The 20,978-nt window shown below is 42.9% G+C and overlaps 1 protein-coding gene across 1 annotated transcript; it reads left to right on the forward strand.

The window, feature by feature from the left end:
* The first annotated feature begins 549 nt into the window (after window positions 1-549).
* On the forward strand, window positions 550-16,287 carry LOC136438634 (leucine-rich repeat and coiled-coil domain-containing protein 1-like). Its single transcript, XM_066433529.1, has 20 exons — window positions 550-868; window positions 1,247-1,464; window positions 2,039-2,143; window positions 2,494-2,552; window positions 4,234-4,389; window positions 4,842-4,943; window positions 5,326-5,410; window positions 5,797-5,938; window positions 6,960-7,089; window positions 8,965-9,064; window positions 9,517-9,635; window positions 10,129-10,263; window positions 10,663-10,802; window positions 11,151-11,267; window positions 11,587-11,712; window positions 12,114-12,258; window positions 13,096-13,270; window positions 13,633-13,910; window positions 14,541-14,693; window positions 15,232-16,287. The coding sequence occupies exons 1-20, from the start codon at window positions 570-572 to the stop codon at window positions 15,571-15,573; spliced, it is 3,126 nt and encodes a 1,041-aa protein (XP_066289626.1). The 5' UTR covers window positions 550-569; the 3' UTR covers window positions 15,574-16,287.
* Window positions 16,288-20,978: the final 4,691 nt, after the last annotated feature.

Here is a 20,978-nt window from a genome sequence, read left to right on the forward strand (position 1 = left end):
TGATTTTTTGTGTGCCAAGAAGTCTAGGAGGAAAGGCAGGTCTTTTGTAGTTCCGTTTGCTTCTTCTAGCTACCTTTGTTGTTTTAACGCATTAGAATCAACATAGGATAAGTTCTGTGTGTGGCTGTTACTCCACTGAAGACTGGCGGGGTTGGGATAACGTTCAAAGACCTTCAAACCTTCTAGCAAAATCATGATACATTGTGTTGGAATGAATATACATGTATGTATGAATATGAATAATGTCCTATTTTGCACCATTTTACCGAATCATCCTCAGGGTAACAGTTGACAGAATCGTGAGGTGTTACTCACAAGATATTATTATGATTATCAAAGGGACATCCTGCCAATATTGCCAACTGGAGCTTCTTGTCAATAGTGCCAAAAAATATTATTGACAGGAACATCCATTTTGTTTACAGGAATGTCCTGTCAATAGTGTAAAAAAATTCTACTGACAGGAACATCCTGTCAATGGCCTAGGCCAAATGATATTATTGATAAAAAAATGTAGTACTGTTTTCATATATTTCCCATCAGATAGTCTTGCATTAGGTGAGGGTGGAATGGCGCAACCTACACGCGATGTCCCAGGACCAGGCACTACAACTGAACTCTGTCTAATAGATGCCAACATCAGCAGTCTTCTCAATATACCATTCTCCCAGTCCATCCAAGTTCTCAACCTCCACTGCAACCAGATATCACAGATAGAGAACCTTCAACACCTGGTTAACCTAAGGCACCTGGATCTGTCGTCCAATCAGATTGCGAGAATAGAGGGGCTCGATTCACTGGTCAACTTGAGGACTTTGAATTTGGCCTGTAATCTTATCAGAGTGGTTGATGGTCTGCAAGGACTAAGGTAAGTCTTATGTTGATATTCTCATGATCAACAACAACAACTGGTGGAAAAGAATGGAAAGTATTCAGATAAATCCAACATTAAGTTGTTTGATTTGTTCCAAATATAGAGAAAAACAATATATCAATTGTCAACAATTTGAGTTTTGTAGACGTTGGCCTGTTCATGTGGTAAGATTATCAAGTTTTGTCCTGTTTAAAACTTTTGGTATTTGTCAATTTATGATAGCAGTTACCCAGGAAACCCAGCCCTTCATAGAATAACGAATTTCTTTGTACCTAGCCAAGTGTGTTTTACCTAGCAGACATTTTGGCGTCCATCTCATTTCTGTCAGCTTCACAAAGCCCTTCATAGATTTTACATCATCTTTTTCTTCAGGTCTTTGTCCAGGGTCAACATATCATACAACCAGTTGGAGGATGTTTCAGGGTTCAGACAGCTGAGTGGGAGTGGCTTTAGACTGAGTCATGTGGAACTCCACGGCAACCGACTCGCATCCATCAATCATGTGGTGCAATGCCTTATGGGATGTGCCCGTCTCACAGATCTCACCCTCGTGCATGATGGGAAGGGCAATCCAGTTTGTTCTGCATCAGGTATGAGCTTCAGGTAGCTAGTGTGATGAATGTAAACCACCAAGTAGTCAAATACTGTAAAAAGGGAAATGTTTGCAGTTGATTTATGACAGCAGCTTTCTCAGTGACCTCTTCATCACAGACTCAAAACCAGCGCAAAAAGTTTTGTTCTGTCTTCTCCCTACCTACCCCTTAAGTATAAGTTTCAGCGTAATATGATGTTTGTCCATCGCCCCAATCAGTGTCCCCTTTTATGCTAGGACAACTTTGATTGCTAACCCTATATTAGTTAAGTACTTATTATCTAGAGAGCAGGTACGGTACTGTGGTACTGTCTGTAAACTCTGTTAAGTTGCCACTGTTTCCATTTTGTGACTGTAGTGTAACTATTGCTACAATTTACTGTGAACATAAAACCATAACAAACACTGTAGACCATTTCTTCTGCCCACAAAATTAATCCCTGCAACCTTAAGTCACATTTATAGTAGTTGACCAATATCATTGTTTGCAACACTACAATATTCTTTCATCCTCATCATTTTTCATAAAAGTTTTGTACAAGTAACATTTACCTTTCTACCATTTTCTGCAGACTACCGTGAGACAGTGTTGAGTCTGATGCCCCAGGTACAGGTGTTAGATGGTAGAGACAGAGGAGGCAGGCCAGCAGCTAGGGAAGCTCTGACTGACATTCCAGGTAACTATCAATTAGCAACCTTGGAAGGTGTATTGAGCAAGCTTTAGAAATTGTTAGGTTCAAGTGCCACTTACTGACCAGTCTAATTGGTTAGGACCTTTTGTTTTAGCCTAGTTGTACTACTAAGTACCTTGAATTGTGAACTGGCAGGCCTGGGTTCGATTCCCGGGAGCCAGGAGGCTGTACTACTTGCCCTATGCCTTTAACTTTGTTTAAATCAGTACGATGAAGTGTCTAAGCTACTAGTACAAACATGTATTTGGTACAAAATGGTAAAGATACATCAACTTTTTTCTTTCATATGAGATGAGTGTGTTGTGATTCACTAGTATCTTCTATAAATTTTGTAGGTCTGGAAGAGTATCTGGAATACTTGGTGTCATCAGATACAACGTTTGATGAAGAAAAGGTAGGTTCTGTCAACAGTTGTTCTCAAAACCTCAATAACATTTGTGTGACAGATTATACACATACATGTATGCTTAGAACAAAAGATATTGAAATATGTCATTGCAATGCATTGGTTCTAATAGATACAATTCAACTTCTAAAAGTTGAAAGAAAACTTTAGTTACATGTCCCCTCCATCAACATTAATCTGCCACTTTGAAAAACAGTGGGTTTGAGAGATCTCTAGTGCAGCACCCCCAGGTATGTACAGTAGATATACAGGAGTGCATTATGCTGGGGGGACGTTAGGTTCGAGATCTGTTTGGACGTATCTTTTCAGGGTGGTAGAATTATATATCTTATATGTACCCTGGTGGTAGGTTTTTTAAGTATGAGAATGATGTGCCTTCACAGGGCTCGAAATTCATTTTTGGAAATAGGTGCACTGGTGCACCCAACAAATAAAATTAGGTGCACAGAAAAATTTTGGGTGCACCACACAATATAAAGTTGAATGTCAGCAAAACAAAATTACCAAGTTGAACGCTCTTAAGAACTACAATCTGTAATTCTATAGCTAACTAGATACATCAAGTAGAATACAACGAAGGGTAATTTTAGCTAGTCTCCAACCAGACCCAATAGATTGCAAAGACCGTATCGAACTGGAAGAAGGAGCTTATAGTGCAATCTAAGGTCTGGAACAAGTCGGTCTGAACAAAGGCTATTAACATCTAATTGTTACCTAATCAAACTGTGCTTCTGTAAGTGAGTTTATTACTCTCTGTCCGCACGGGCGTGCGGCGCCATGCCGGGCTGACACCTCCAGGCCGCGACTGAGAGGCCGTTCACTTGGGCAGAGCTGTACCGCGAAAATTAAACTTCCCAGGAAAAATAAACTAAATGTTGCCAACAGAAAAGACTTGGTCTCTTTTTCAAAATCAATCTGTTACGAAGATCGCTACCAAAACTGCTTCAATCGTCACAAAATGCGATCAATTTTGACCAGTTACTTCGGAACTGTAAGGGCAATTCCCGCCATGTGGTCACGTGGAATCTTGCAGTTAATCTCTAGTAATAGTGGCTTGAACTCGAAACAGTAAACATTGTCTACGAATGTTTTTGTAAGAACGGTTTTCCATGATGCCACAAACATCGCCGATGGGTGAAAGAAACTGCTATTGTGAGAGCTTTTTACTAGGCTCAACCAAGGCGCGAACCTCCCACTGGGACGTGCGCGGGTGACTGGGCTTGGTCATAAAAAGATTAGTACCCCGGACATTCGTACGGCTGTTAGCATTACAACGAGGAGGGGCAGCGGCACCTTTATTGAATAGAAATGCTCCGCCCTGTTTGAGTTGTAGCAGACCTTGGGTTGGCTATGAATACTCCTTCTGCCTGTTGGATACGGTCTTTGCCAACCCGTAGGTCTGCTTGGAGACTAAATTTTAGCTATTCTGTCTAAAAGTGAAGTAAGTCAAGTAAGTCAAGATACTTACATTTCAAGAGTATTTTTTGTATACTACTACTAGTGTACAATAGTACCCTTTATACCTTATAGCCTACAAAAATATCTAGGTGCACTGGTTCACCCACAGTCAAAAATTAGGTGTACACCTCCAATTTTGGGTGCACACAGGTGCACTTGCACCCACTATTTCGAGACCTGCTTCATATAAAATAATGATTCCTGCCCCCAGGACCTTGGTCCCCTTGAAGCAGCCTTCCCCAGGATAGAGGCAGCGCTGCATCAGTTCCGCCGCCGACCGGTCACCACTCCTGAGGTCATCTCCACCAGCACTGATGCTGACGTGTCTCCTGTCCAACGGGCTGCTGGACAGACGTCTGAACCAAGGGTCAGCAGGCATCTATTCCATATTTCATGTATTTATACTTTACTAGTTTTAGGCCAAGACAATGTTTTTGAACTTGTTTGACCTACGTCACTACGTGTATGTTTACTCCAAACTTGAAATATATCTCCATACTTTTAGTATCTTTCAAAGGATGGTTTAGCAGCGGGGAGAAAAACTGTTTGAAAAGGAATTATTCTAGGCTTGTATTATTCTCTTATGAAAAATTCGACAGACATCTGGTTTATAGTATTATTCTGGTTACCCTTAGCCTCTGTACATGTTTTTTACTTTGTACATTGTCAACTGCCATCGTAACTTGATGATGCAGATGTTGTAAGTACTAGTATTAACTTTTATCATGCTGTGTCATGAAACTGTGTAGAAACTGCTAGCATGGTAAAAGTTAAAGAGGTACATGTACACACATTTTCAAATTGTCTGCAAACTTCCAGGCCAGAGTGGCGGGGCACGGTCGCTTGTCTGTGGACCATGAGGTCAGGTTAGAGACTCTGGAACATCAGCTGGCACATCTCATGTATGCAGGGAAAACACAGGTAACCGGGTACACAGTGCTATTGATGTTCAGAATACAATTCCATTGTATTGTCTTTATCTTTGTCAGCAGGCCTATAGCTAGCACTTTGTAATACTAGTCACGGGCTAGTTGGGCAGCCCTCAGCTGTGTGTCCTGAACAGCCAAACCAATAAATTTTCACATACATCTGTAATGTACAGAATGACCATTCATTTGGTCAGATTGTTAAATTTCGGATACCTAGATTACATTTTGCTGTATAGAGATATTTGGTGTTGCCTTCAGTATAAAATAACTGCATTTTTATTGTAAAATGTTAGAACTGGGTAAAATTTTCCCAACTTGATTCCAAGCTCAGGAGATTTTTTAAGTTAGTAGAAATGATATTTGTTCTGTTTCAGCCCAGAAAAACGAGCTCCTCTTCAACACAGGAGAGACAGGAGGCTGCTCAAGAGAGAAGACCCACCAGACAACCTGCAAAAAGAGGTATTGGCATTCTCAAGTGTATCTGTTCCTATATAGTCGGTATAACCACCCTTTGGTGCAGGCATATGGCATGGTAGCAGCTGGTTATAATAAGTCATATTACACTGAACAACCTAACCTCTCACCTAACCTTTGCCCATCTATAAATGTATAATTTTTCTAAGAATAAAGCTGGATCTACCCTCACATCTGTTAGCTTCAAAAACTTCTGTGACTAGTTTTTAAGCAGCTTTTAATTTGTAAAAGAATAACAGCACAGAAGAATCAAGAATAACGTACTAGTAGTAGTACAGACAATTCCTAAAAGAGTTATCATAGACATGTACGTATGATGTAGCCCAACAGTAACATCATTGAATGATAATTCATTGCTGAATTTTGCCCAGATGTGGACCATACAGATGAGAGTGATACAGAAGGTGGTCCAGGCAGGAGGAGGAAGGAGAGGAAGACGAAGACAGCAGGACGAAGTACGGCAACATCCAGGAGGAGGGAGGAGCTGGCAAGGCAGCAGAAGGGGCAGACCAGGTCCTGATAAAACCTTGTTTCATAAAGTAGGCAAATAGTAGTAGTAGTAGTCCACTGTTTTCTGCTGCTGCAGCAGTAGAAACATCCTGCAGCCGCATTCAGTCTTTCTTCAGTCCTTTCCACTTGGTCCGGCTCATCCCGAGCTTCCTTAGCTCCCGTAGGTTTCTTTCTGACCGCAACGGTCCTTGTCCTCTTTCTTTCAGGTCTGCCCTCAGTAGGCTCAGTAAGTCTTTGCAGTGCAGAGGCAAATAGTAGTGGACAACCTCAAGTCAACCGTACACACTCACGCCCAAAAAGACGCTGTGTGGGCTTGAATAAAGTTCTGAACGGGAACTATTTGGCTACAGCATCCTTTTTGAAGATGTGGAATGAGTGTGTACTGCTTGCCTACTTGTTTTATGAATTATACAGCAATAAAGCAGTCAAAACTGTCCAGGCAACCACCCGGCGTATAGTCACAAGCCAAATTAAAGCAGTCCCATTCAATTTTACATACATGTAGTTAAAACCCTCTGCTAAGCTACCAACTGTCCAGGACTGGCTGGAGCTTCTCTGGCTGGACAATACGGTTTTGCCCCCATGGAGATCTGCTTGGAGATTAAGCCAGTGGTATACCAGAGCCAGTAGAAGTCCTCAATATAAAATTGATAGATATGATTCCAGCATACTTCTGGGTAGCGTGTGTAGTCCAGTGGTTAGCGATCTTACCTCTGGAACTAGAAGCTCGGGGTTCGATCCCGGCTGTGTCGCTCACCGGGCATGCACGCTACCGGAAAGGGTCGCAGTCCTTAGGACGGGACGTTAAGCCGTGGTCCACTGTTCATTATGCTTGTCGAAAAGAGCTAGGGGAATTTCTCCGGTACAATGAACCTGTAAATACTGTATATAGCGTCTGTCTTCTCTGTCACGACCAGTGGAAGATTGGCTCATCTGTTCACTGAATTCATTTGAGCTTAACTGGATCGAGATCACTTTCCTTTTTTTTCCTTTCTGACTGCTGGTGTTGTTGACTGTCTTGCAGTGAGGAGCAGAGGAGAGGAGGCACCACCACCACCTCCAGCCCTCCCTCTGACACCAGCCGGCCAACGGCGGTGGCTGTCTCCATGAGGGCACCTCATCCCCGCGACGTGGAGTCAGACAAACAGTTTCTGGTGAGCCAAGAGAAAATTATCAATGTAGCAGAATTCACTTCTGCTCAGGCCTAGGAAAAAATGTTTTATGTTACTTGTACGACCCTAGCAAACCCTGTCGTTCCTAGCCTACCTACTGACTCAGGACCGTAATCAGAAACACAACATTAATTTTCTTAGGCCGTAGTGGTGTTAAATCAATGGATACATAGACAGCAAGAGTGCATAGTTTGTACATGTACTGTGTGTGACTTACATACAAAAGAATAGATGAGTACCAACCAAGTTTGTATCATGATATTCTTAGTATTCAATGCATCCTCAAGGTTATTGACATTGTCAATGTATTTACAAGCTTGCCATAGCTGCTGCTCCTTACATCACCATTAGCATTTTTATCTTCGCCAAGTACTATAGTACTCGGGGTAGATTATGTTTTCGGTTGAGCCAGCTGTTTGGTGGGTCTGTATGTATGTCAAGAGCATAACTCAAGAAACCTTTGATGAATCTTTATGATTTTTGGTAGGTGTGTAGTGGTTGTACAAAGGAAGGTCAAGTTCAAAAATGGTTTACCTTGCGTTTTTCAACAGTACTGCAGCGGACTTTTAATTTTTGTGCGTTTGTATGTAGGCCAAAAAGGTGACGGAAACGTTGATTGATCTTCATGATTTTTTGCAGGTGTGTAGATGTTGTAGAAACGGAGGTCAAGTTCAAAAATGGTTCTCCTGGCATTTTCTGTCGGCACTGCAGCGGGCTTTGTGTGGATGTGTATTTTCTTGTGGACAACATAACTCAAGAAGCTGTCGATGGATCCGTATGATATTTAGTGGATGTGTAGGGTTTAAAAAAAGGAAGGTCAAGTTCGATAATGGGCCTTCTAGCGGGTACCTAAGGCACTGCAGCGGAGCTTCAAAATTTAGTGGCATATTTTCTGAAAGTGCTATGGTCATGATTTTTGTGTGGTAGATAGCTCACGCCACAGGAATTAAGTTGTGTAAGTTTGGGCCCCCTAGCGTCTTGTTTGGAACTGCAGTGGGTGTTTTTGTTTTGACCTTCGGACATGAATAACTTGAGAAGGGGTCGACAGATCGTCGTGAAGTTTGGTATGTAGAGAGCTCAGATGGTGTTTTACACAATCAATGACTTATTATGCAAATCAGGAGCTAATCTGCATAATTAGTAAGGATAGTTTGTAAATCCAAGTACATTTCACAATGGGCCATGTGACAGTGTTCCCGAAACAGGTCAACAGAGGGCCTTGCCTAAAAGTATAAATAAACGAATTGGGCACATAAATAAACAGTTGGGACAGTCTCACTACACTCCAAGCAGATGTGTGGGTCCGGTTGGTTTTTAACGTGTTCAGTTTAGCCATTTGTGTCCAACACACGGTTGGAGACATAACGGAAAGGGGACAAAATAGAAAGCCTGACAAAAGCACCTAAAAACATGTCAAAAACCAGCACTCCTCTGCTCAGAGAGTACACTGCACCAAAACTGCACCACTGCTAGGTATTACCTAGCACCGTATGAACAAGTTACATGTATGTCTTGCAAAATGTGTATGATATGGAGTAAAGATTTATTTTATTCATATATATTGACTGTACCATTTAATCATAACTTTCAATAGTTTTGATGACCAGTTATAACATATATCAGCACACTATACACATATACTAGTCCTGTACCACCAAATGATTTTTATCCCTATCTAGACTGGCCTCATTCTCCCCAAATCGTAACTTTCAAACGGTGTGGTGTATGATCAAATTTGCTGGGGGTGATAAGCATGTAAATATTAATCACTCTCCTTAATAAGCCTTGATTATTTGGCGAAGATAATGTGTTCGTGGAACTCTAGTTTTCCTTACTTCTCGTTGCCTGTTTTCACAGGAGTTGATGAGGGAACTTGACAGTGAGAGAGAGAGGAGATGGAAGGCAGAACAAGCAGCCAAGCGACTGGCAGACCAGGTCAAGACACTGCAGGAAAAAGGTCTGTAAACCTATCAAATGTTTACTGACTGCAGTATTTCATCAAGAAAAATATACATTTAGGGGACTGAAACTCTCAAACTCGTTGCCAATCTGGAATCATGACTGTCACAGCATTTTCCTATGCAGAGCAGGCTGCCAAACCGGGACGAGGTTTACACTTTTGTGGGCATGTCCTCTAACCACGCTGCTGTCAGCCAATTAGAAACTTGCCTTTGCCTAAAAAATCATTCTCTGATTGGCTGACAGCTGGTTAGACTAGTCTAACCACGCTGCTGTCAGCCAATTAGAAACTTGCCTTTGCCTAAAAAATCATTCTCTGATTGGCTGACAGCTGGTTAGAGGCTATGCCCACAAAAATGGAAACCTCTGCCTGGTTTAGCTGAGCTCTGCATAGGATTTTGTATGAAAACCAATATGCTAAGAATCAAATCTCAATTTCCCTCTCACCAGGTACAGAAGAGCAGGAGCTCCAGGCTGTTGCTATCCAGGCCACCTCCAGGCTGAAACAGGCCCTGATGAGTGAACGAGAGACCAGGGGGAAGCTTCAAGATCAGCTGGATGCTCTGAAGGTAATCTCAGCACTTCACATCTTCAGAAGTAAGATATGTATCGTCACGGAGGTTACACATCCAGGTAATAAGATGCGCAAGGTAACAGTTAGTCAAGAAACTGAATAGATTTAGGAAACAGTCAGGTGTTTCAGGTAGCATCAAGTATCTTTCGTAAGTGACTGATCAGTCACTGATGAAAGTCACGGTCACAATCACTGACAAATGATAGTGGATTCGACCTGAAACGTCTGACCATGCACTAAATCTATCCAGTTGCTTTATTAATCAAAAGTACAAGTCACAAGCAAAAGCTACAAGGATTAGATGAATGAAATACATGTAGTGCTGTTGATAGATGGAAAAATGGAAACTTAAGTGAAAGATCTCCGTCCATGTTTGGCAGGACCAAAATATCTTTGCTTACATCTAAGGTTTGGGGACCCTCTAAAAAGTACAATACTGACACTTAGATACATCCACTTGATTTCACAAGCTCCGTCTCACCCGATAGGAACAGTTGGCAGGAACAGTAAAGAGACTTGGGACAGCTGAGAAGGCAGAGGAGGATCAGAGACGAGCGCTACAGGCCATGGAGGAGACGGCTGTGAGGAGGGAGACGGACAGACTGCAGCAGCAGGCTCATGAGGTCGGACGTTAGGATGTTTTTAGAGCTGAATTTAAAATGAAAAAAGAAAGACTTCTTGTACTTATGACACTGTGCAAAGTGTGGTTCCATAGCCTTTTTGGGGCTGTAGGGGGAGTGGGTTATCCACTGTGTCTAGGGCACTATATTAGAAGCTGAAGCCCATACCAAAAGTTAGGTATCCATTTTTTACCTGGAAGGAAAGTTGTGTGCTTTCCCAAGGATGCAATGTTTAGACAGGAATATCAGGGCTTAACCCCCTGACATCTTGTGTCACGCCACTTGGACATTCAATGCTACACCGGCCATTTTGCGCCACACAGGTTGAGTTTTTTTTAAGTCTTGTAATTTGTATGTCGATACATGACTTTGTATTACTGACATTCCTACTCACTTCCACAGGCTAAGAAGACCCAGGAGGCCCAGATGAAAGCCTCGGCCTCCCAGCGGGAGTTGGACCTGGTGCGACACTCCCTACAGCAGAACAAGGACCAGATCCAGGCACTGCAGGCACTCCTGGCAGAACGGGAGCAGGAGCACAGGTGTGTGTTTTCTCCTTATGCTTGTTTGTTTGTTTGTTTGTTTGCTTTGCATAACCTTTAGGCATAGCACATCAGTTTTGTGCAGTAAGTACAAGCTGTGTGAGACTGGATTGTATGTTTGATCCACTCACACTGGGAAGGACCCCTACTCTTTTCGATAAGTGTAGTGAGTTCTTTAGTGTGCTCGAGGTGTGGCTCTACTCAAACATGGGGCCTCTGGCTCTATGTAGACTATTTGTAAATTACTGTATTGTAAGCCAAGTAAGCTATTCTTGAACGAGTTTAAATGATGACTCTGAATGATGTCTCTTAAAGTACCTGAAATGTTTCCCTTGACTATTATTGCAGGAAGGAACTTGCTGGTCGTTTTTCCCTGAACAGTAAGGAGTTCCAAGAGGTCCTTGCTAGAGAAGTTGCAAAAGAAGAAAAGAGGCACTCTCAGGAGCTTACATCTCAACAGCAAAGGTGGGGAACATAAGACTGTATCTTGTCTGTCTTTGGATGATCTATCAAATATGGATGACATCCAGGCAGACATAACTTTTCGTCTATCAAAAAAAAGAGAGAAGTTTGTTCAACCTTCCTGACCAGTTAGATTTTATAATGAAACCAACTTTTTTTTTGCTCAACTTTTTTTTCAATATGCTCACATCGGTTTTGGGGTGCCCAGAGGATATCATCCATATAATCAAACCAGTATGGCCTTATATAGGTGCAAAAATGTGGGCATATGTTTGTTTGCTAATCTAACTGTCAAACAATGTTCTTGTTTCTTTGTTATCAGAATCGAAACTCTGACTAAGCAGTACACAGATCTGGAGGATGAGTTCAGAATGGCCTTACAAATAGAAGCCAGTCGGTTCAGGGAAGTCCAGGAGGCTTTTGAGAATGCCACAGGGGAGGCCTCCAGGTATTTATGAAGATTTGCCATATTGGTAAAAGGATTGATTGAGATAACAGGTTACTATCACCTTTTCAAGATGTCAACCCAGAGACCAGACTGTAAGGTTGATCGACTTACACAGGTAAGAATCTTTTTTCGATAAGTGTGTCTCTCCTCAAATACAGGTGCTCCAGCATTACATCCCATCGAAGAGGATGTCTCCAACCAAAGCTATATACTCATTTTCACGGGAGTTGAATGAGGAAATAGGACTGGTATCAATTGCCTTTCTCAAGGGCACAACCTTGGGGCCTGCCAAGGATCTGTATCTAGCTGTATAGCCAGCATAACTGCCCATCGGCGTAACACATCAACTTTGGATTTGAAGTCAACAACCCTAACCTCAATTCCACCCTGTGACCTTACAGGTACAGGGCGGCCATGTTGTCAGCTCAGGAGAAGGAGAAGAAGGTATCGATCATGGTGCAGGAGCTGACAGCCATGGTGAAGGAGCAGAAGGGGAGGATAACTGAGCTGTCCAAGTCACGACAGGAGGCACTTAGGGACCTCAGGGTCAGTAGATCAAACCTTAGTTAAAAGTTAAAACCCTCCCACACCATTATTGATGTATAGGGCGGTGCCCATCTCCGTTTCATAGCCCTGGGCCACACTGTGGTGCAATCACTGTAGCAGGGGGCTAGTCCACTGGCAGTGAAGTGTGTTTAACTTCCATACTGTTTCAGAAGTATGTACCATTTTAAAAAGTCTTTGGTATGACTCAATGCGCCTCTTGTCCAGAGGTGTCCTACCTGGGGCTTGAACCCCAGTCCTTCTGGTCCAAGTAATTTGAACCAGATGTGGTGAGAGGCAGAAGGCGCAGACCACTACACCACAGGGACACCCCAGTATATCGAACCTACTGTATATCAAACAGTAAATTGTTTTTTTTTTTTTTTCAAGGAAAAAGAACTAGAATGATTTTTTAAATGATAGATGTTCTTCATCATTAAGTGTGGGATTGATGCACTTGATTGACCATCTTAGTTCTTCTCTTGACTGAACATGAATGAACCTTCCAAGCTACCTTGTGCTTTGTATTCATATGGTTAGAAAACTATTTAATTTCAACACCTGCACCTCCAAGATAAGCATTTGCTGACATAGGAAATCAGTTACAGTGGATGGGAAGTTTTATCAATATTTTGCGTGTGGGTTTTTCAGGGAATTGTTTTAGGAAATCCACTGAAAGATAGATAAGATAGCATTTACAAGTATATTTTAAGGATGAGTTCAGAAAACTATTTTCAACACTTAGTAGACCCTCCCAGATTGGCAGTCATTGACTAAAAGACATTTGTGAACTTGAGTTAGCACCTTAAGGTTATGCGTGTGGGCCTTACCTCCTTGTAGGAACGTAACCAGACCCTTGAGACGCAGCTGGAGGAGGCCAGGAGGAGGCTGCCTGCCATGGAGGTCATGAGACAGGACAAGGTCAGACTGCAGTCTCAGCTGACTGCACAGGAGTCGATCATCGAGGGACTCAGGGCAGAGAAGAAACTCTGGAGCCAGGAACTCGCACAGCAAGGTCAGGGTTATTACCTGGATGTGAAAATCAGTTGATGTGTTTGTTTGTTTGTCTTGATGTGAGTCCGCAGTTATGTAAATGTCACAGCCTGCCAGGCTAGGATTTGGAAGTCTGGTTTGGTCCTGTTCCAATGTGATAACAGGCAGGAAGTATTGCTTTTTATGTTGTGATTATGGTTGGTCAAAGTGTTCAGACAGAGATAGACATGGTTCATAATGACGCACTTTTTTGCTTTTGTCTGACATGTGAACAAAATGAATGTCAAAATAATCAAAATTACTTGTCATTGTACACATGTTTTTAGTCTGGTTTGGGTTTAGTCATCATGATGTTTTTTTAACATCGTAAATGTATATTTGCAGGAGCCTCCCTTGCCCAGGATAGAGGCCGTCTGGAGGCCAAAATAGAAGCTCTGACAGCAGAAGTCAGTCTCCTTAAGAAACAGAACGAGAGAGACAACGATTCTCTTAAGATCAAGACGAAGATGTTGGAGGACCAGACAGACGCCATCAAGAAGCTGAAGGAAGGATTGGGAGAGAGGGACATGGAGGTGAAGAAGGCCAGAGAGGAGGCACTGAAGGTACAGAGGGAACTGGAGAAGAGGTTAGCCGAGGAGACAACACAGTCTCAGGACCTACAGGTAAGGAGTATGGAAAATTAACGTTGTGTTTCCGATTACGGTCCTTAAAACTTAGGCTTCATAGGTAGGGATCTCTTTTTTTCTTTCTTTTGTAGATTTCAGCTGATCCAACTAATACATCTTATAAGTTATGTAAAACTGAAAGGCATGAGGACACTGATATTTTTGACATCATATTGTAATCATACAGATACACACAAATAAACCAAACTAACTAAACTAAGTGTACAGGTACATCAGTAGACTGAACAAAGAAGTACAATGTTTACCACACATCCATCTGTTCAAAGCGTTGTTATTTTGTTAACAAAGTGTGAAGTACAGGAAGTCTATAAGAAAAAAAAGACTACATGGACTTGCAATTCCTTTTTTTTCATCACTCAGATATCAGATCAAACATTTTATCCCCTCCACCCAAAAAAAGGCAATGGAAGATTTTTGGCCCATTTTTTTAGGCCTGTCCAGGTCCAGGCAGTGTTGACTAATCGCTTAGACAGTGATAGCAAACTGTTTAGAAACCAACGATTTCATGTATAGTACCTACACTAACATGTCCATCACAAAACATTTTAACAACCGCTGAGCCCTAGGGCTGTTTAAATGTCCTGATGTTGTTTGTTTCTCCTCCAGGAGAAAGTTGACCAGCTGACTGAGCGTAAGGAACAGCTGAAGCAGCAGCTGTCCGACCTGCAGGAGGAGCTGGAGGAGAACAGGAGGGCGCTGAACGTGCTGGACAGGAAGTGGAAGGACAAGGGACAGCTCATCGGCACGCTGGAGACTCAGGTAAAGTTAACCCCTCCACTACATTAGCCTGGGTACCATCCTAGTAGTTACCGCTGGCTTGCCCTATTTGCTCTCCCTTGATAAGAAAGGAAGGGAAGTAAAGAGAAGAGGCTTCTCCCTAGATGTGGCTCCCGGTCGTAACTGCTGACTCTCATCTGTATTTGTACTTGTTTATCATATTATTGAAATTGCATTTGATTTAGTAAATGTACTTACTTGTTTATACTGAAATTTCAATGTAGTCGTTAATCAATCATCCGAATATCTTTAATTTCAACTGGAATGCTCTGTCGACCTTGGCTGCTCTTCCCAGAGGTCCAGTTTGAGGGGGAGGTCACGGGAACACAGATAATAAATGAATTATTACAAATATACATGAAGAAATACCTAATGTAATAATAACAAATTGTCCAATGTCACAGTCTGCAAATCTTCATCAACATTCCAAACTACCGTATCCTTTCATATTGAAAGGTTTTACACTATTGTAACCTTTTATCTGTAGAAAATTCACAGTTTTGTGCAATCAAAACTTTAGGTCAGACAAGCCAAGGAAAACTTTGATGCCAAAGAGAAGAAGCTTCAGGAGGAGAGGAAGCGAGCCCAGGAGGCAGAAAAGGCAGCCCTGGAGCGACTACGGAGGGCCGACGACGCCTTCAGACAACAGCTGGAGGCCAAGGTCGCCGCCCACGAAGACGACCTTCAGAGAGCTGTACAGGAAAAACAGGAGGAGATAGTCAGGGCAAATCAGAGGGTGTTACAGGTGGAGCAAGAAATGAGGGAGTTGTTGAGAGAGACAGAGAACAACAAGAAAATGACAGAAGAAAGGGTGAAGAAACTAAATAAGGCTTTTTCCGAGTTACAGCAGGGTTTGACATAACAGTTCTGATTATTCTGTGCCAAATATTTGCTATGAACGTAGTGTAAGGGCATTCTCCTTTGAAGGGCCTGGCCCATGGCCTATACAACATACCTTCAGAAAGCTCTGCTAAACCTGACTGAGGTTTCTAGTTTTGTGAGCGTGGCCTCAAACCAGTTGTCAGCCAATCAGAGAAATTGGCTTAATGTTTTATCAGTAAAGCTGATTCTCTGATTGGCTAGCAGCTGGTCAGAGGCCATGCCTACAAAAACGGAAACCTTAACCCAGTTTAGCAGAGCCTCCCCAAGGTACATGTATGTTGTGCAGGATGTGTAGGAGACTCTGGGTAGGAGAAAGTGTAACTAAAGACAGTGCAAGTGTAGCATTGGGAAAACATTTACTTTACCGCTCCTATACAATTATAATAGCATTGATATTTGGCATAATAAAATAGATTATTCTGTATAAATGTAAATTCTTCAGTCATCACTTGTTCATTAAAGTTGATTCATTATTCCACCAGTGTATACATGTACATATCTATAATGTCTGACTTGTCTCTACTCTACACAAATCAAACCCTGCAGTGTTGCAAGAAATATCTAAATGAAAAATATTGTTTTCTATTTGTAGTGGTGCAATTTATATGTCTTTGAAATATTTTTATGATACTCGTCCCACAAAATACCAGCAAAGTGGTCATTTTAAAAATAAACGTTAATCTCATAATTTGTACATTGTTCCTATTTATTACTTCCAGAAACAGAAAACTAGAATTCCAGGATCTCTAACCTTGGCCACATGATGTTGACCTTTATATGTAACATAAGTTGGGCAGTTTTCAATGCAAAACTGTGGTACATAAACCATGGAATTATATTCAAATGCCCTCTGCCATATGTCTGTTGTCCTGGATCCCAGGCCATCACCCTACTGACCAAAAGCTGCTGTCCTTGACTATACGTCAAACTTAAGGATACTACTTACAGCCGAATTATAAGTTTTCCTCATTGATACTACTACTACTACTATTGGTTGTGACAGAAGTTCGTATCAACTGCCCATCGTTGTCATTTGTGTAATCGTTTGCCCAGTCGTCTATGCCCAACCACTTCATGAGCTCTCTGTGGCGAATCTCCTGACGGTGCACCCACCATGTGTGTCCTCCCATCACAGCAATGCCCAGCACCACGAGTGAAACGCCCATAAGTATCATAGGGCTGGGGAATTTGGACTGAAAAACGTAGTCCAGCAATATAGTAAAGGGTATCACCAGCGTCATCAATGTCGCCGTGACGCCAGCTTTTTCCATCTTCAGCACAAGTTTCATAGACAATGATGACAAAAGGTCACATAGACATAGTCCGATGACGTACCCCATTGTTCGTGCAGACATAGTCCAACGCGGTGTCTGAAACATGTACATCAATGCCAGCAACAGCACTGTCCCCAGTAGTTGTGTGTAAAGCATTACGGTCAGTATAGGCATTCCCCGGACTCCGACAAGTAACCGTGTGATGACGTTATATGGTCCCTTGGTGAAAGCTGCTGCCATTGGCAGTAGAATGGCGACCGTGAGGCGCTGTGTGGACGTAGCGGCGTTCATGCTCATTCCTACCGCTACGATGACCACGCCTGCTGCACTGCAAATGATCCCACAACAGTCCACGGCAGCTACAGTTTCTTTCAGGAACACAAATCCTATACAGGCGGTGAAGAAAGGTATCGATCCCTGTATGACACCGAAGGCGATGCCTGGAACCACGTAGACGAAGGACATAAATACCAAGATGGTTCCCAAGTTGTCCGTAAGTGCAGAAAGGAGCAAGATTATGGTTAGAGGTTTGTCTTCAGCTGTCAGCTTCGGTTTAAAGCACGGTATTGCGACAAGGATACATGGGAGCTGCACTAGTTTCATGAAGAAGATCAGCTGCAGTCCGGGTACACCTGCCTGGCTACTTAAGGCCATGAACTGTGCTGCGAAGGCGCTCAGCAACGTACAGAGTAAAGAAAGCGGTATTCTCAGATCCATCCTTGTTCCAACAGTCGCTACCTCACTAGACCGACATCTAGATGTGACGTCTGAAATGGCTGCTGTTATCATTGTAGAATTGTTCTCTTCTGTAGTTTCCCCGATCATTGTCGCCACCGTTGCTATGTATTCTGGCACGGGTGAGTGAGTCCAGCAAGACTCCAGGTCCATCCGTCAACAACTTTCCAACAGTCGCTACACCTCTAGCCTGACACCAGATCGATGAAATAACGCTTGAAATAGTTGCTGAAATTGTAGAATTATTGTCTTGGACGTCCACTGCCCGTCGACAACTTTCCAACAGTCGCGATCGCTACCTCACTAGCACTAGACCGACACCAGATCTTAAAATTAATGCTTGAAATAGTTGCTGAAATTGTAGAGCTGTTGTCTTCTATAGTTTCCCGATTACTGTAGCTACCGTTGCTGTGTACACTGACCCGGGTGAGTGCGTTCAAGTTCATCCGTCAACAACCTGAACTGTTTACTAATTATCTACGCGCAAAGAAAGAATAACAGGCATACAGATCAGTACATTTGTATATGTGCGTTTGTTGGGCGGGGGGAATCTTTAGTCACACCGAACTGTTTCCACCAGGCGTTTCTTCACGGCTAATTCCCGAAGTGGAATGACCATTAGCTGCGCCCTTACATTACCTGGCCGAACAATTTTTAACCGAGCGGACGGCCTTGGCGGCAGTCATCTGTAGCCGCCGGCACCTTGTTTCGTCCCTCTAATGCCAGGTTCTCTAATGCCGAGGGAGATCGCTTATGTGCTCCTTGCAATAGAACAAACAATCTCCCCCGACATTAGAGAACATGGCCAATGTTGAAAATCGTCAAGCGCTAGCCCCCCAAATAAAAGCCGGCGCTCCTAGAAGTCTACGAAGTAACCTGCCATCCTTGACTGCCGATACCCCAACAGGTAAACGTATCTGCTTAAAAGTGGTTAGAACTTTGTCAAGAGTATTTCGACACCAATGTAACCACCAAGGTGTCACGCTCCGTACACATGAAAGATGTTCTGAGGCAAATACCTCAATGTCACCACAAGACTTCATGGGAAAAGAGGCTTGAGATTGCAATGAGGCATGCCCCTTGGGTGGAAACGGCGACTGACACGTGTATCGACTGAAGCCATTCGTCCAAAGTTATGCTCGTATATACGCCCAAGTCTGGGTATGATTACAGTATCGTGTGACGCTCTCTCAGATGATGATAGTTTTAATTCTCAGTCATGAGCGATACGTCGTAGGTAATCCAACTCAGACGTCGTAGTTCACCGGAATAAACATAACAAATACATACCGAGTGCAATTGATAATGTTGCCACTTCAATGATACAGATCTAGACCTTTCAGATCTGATGCTTCATGGTATGGCAAATCACTCGTCATCTTCATTCGCATTCAGATCATATAGAAGTACGGATACAGATATTCGAGTATGATGACCGTGTCAGCTCCTACACCTGAGTGAGGAGGGTTGACACGGTAGCCTTCGCGAGGATTTGTTTAGGGTGGATAACAGGTTGCGAATCTGAGACCCACACACTTTGGGCATCCGTCTTCTCCAGCGGCACCAATTCGAGGGAGACGTGCTGGTTCTGGTTGAAATGCTTGCAGCGAGCTGCCGGATGACACTTAGCTCGAGGTCCACCTTGATAACGCCAGCCCGCCTGGCGCTGCTCTCGTCCGCCCCATGCTTCATGGAATTAACTCTATATGACATAACGTCGAACCAATCAGAGTTTTGGTTTAAAACCTGATAACGTTGACTCCTGATTCTCGTATTGTCACTGACCGTGGAGATAGCGTATGCTGTCTAGATCTGAAACGTCAGACCGTTTCGTGGTGGTCTTTTTTCATACCAACGTTAAGGCGGAATCTTAATTGCCCCAAAGTTAAGTATATGGTTGTTGTCTTATCCGTACAAATGTAAAGATGACATCCGAATCCGACTTAATTAGAATTACTGTGTGTGTAAGGCAATATTTGACGGTTTCAAAAGCATGATAGGATTCGTACAAAATGCACATTTGCAGACATCTTGCAACAATCATGACAACCTTTCATTAGATACTGGATTGATTACCAGTATCTATCCTAATTAACATAATTGCTGCCTACGTACGCTAACTAATTGTAGTCAACAATCTACGGCAGTACAGTCCAGATGTTAATAAAGTTAAAACTTTCAATCGAAGGAGGCCTGTATGAAATTGTACTTCTTAACTGACAGCATCTTCGTTAGTAACATGCATCTACATGTACAATTAATCCGTCTTTTCAAGAAATGTAGGTCAGTCAGGGCACTGATTAACAAACAGAAGGAAACTCGCTTCACATGGTGGGACCAGAATTGCCCGATAAATGCCACGCCCCTCAGCACAAAGACTGTGTTCGACACGAGTAGACAACTACTTCAGATCAAATCCCTTTACTTATAATCACCCATCCGCGTAATTGCAGGGCGCAGTTATGTATCTTCTTCTGTCCCTCCCCGACTTGTACCCCCCCCCCCACACACACACACTATGATAGCAGATACCTGCAGACCAACATGTAGCAACAGCAGAAAAAGATGACAGCAAATTTTTGACTCTCACAAAAATTGAGTTTCTTTTGAATACATGTACGGCAAAATATAGAAGTGATATTAAAGGATAGTTTTATGATTCTAGTTGTCTACTATTTGCAGGTAACTATCTGCTGTCATCATCATCAGGCTAAAATCCTTTATAAGCAGGTTCCCCAGGTATCGCTTGCCATGCCGTACGTTGTTCTGCGTATTACGTCGCATTTCAGACATGTCGTACTCCGTCCCAAAGCATGCCGTAGTTGGGTGCAAACTACAACGTACCTTTGTGTCACCACGACGTAGTACAGTTAGACAGTATTTCAGACAAATGCGACATATTTGGGTGTACAGTTTTGACCGGAATAGAAACCCATAGACGTCGATGTTGCAGCTCCCGTAGTAGTAAGGTTTGTCTGTATCTACGAGACTACATACATTACAAGAGTGCTATATGTCTTTGCTGTTTTGGAATCCTGTTATATGTATTGCACTGCTACGTTTAGTTCGTAAAGTTCAACCTCTTCAGAACATTTTTGTGGCCCATCTCCTGACGATGCATCCACCACGCACGTCCTCCCACCACAGCTGTGCCCAGCACCAAGAGTGTGATACCGCCGAGTTCCAAGGGTCCGGGGAACAGCGATTGAAAGAAATAATCCAACAGTACGGTCAAAGGTACTATGAGCGTTAATAAAGTGGAGGTAACGCCAGCCGTTTCCGACTGCATTACAATCTTTTTAGCGAATGCCGAGAGGGCGTCGCACAGAGTTAGTCCGATGACGTACCCCGTTGTTTGTGCAGAGATTGTCCAACG

Source organism: Branchiostoma lanceolatum, chromosome 7 (assembly GCF_035083965.1).
Source record: "Branchiostoma lanceolatum isolate klBraLanc5 chromosome 7, klBraLanc5.hap2, whole genome shotgun sequence".
Lineage (NCBI taxonomy): Eukaryota > Metazoa > Chordata > Leptocardii > Amphioxiformes > Branchiostomatidae > Branchiostoma > Branchiostoma lanceolatum.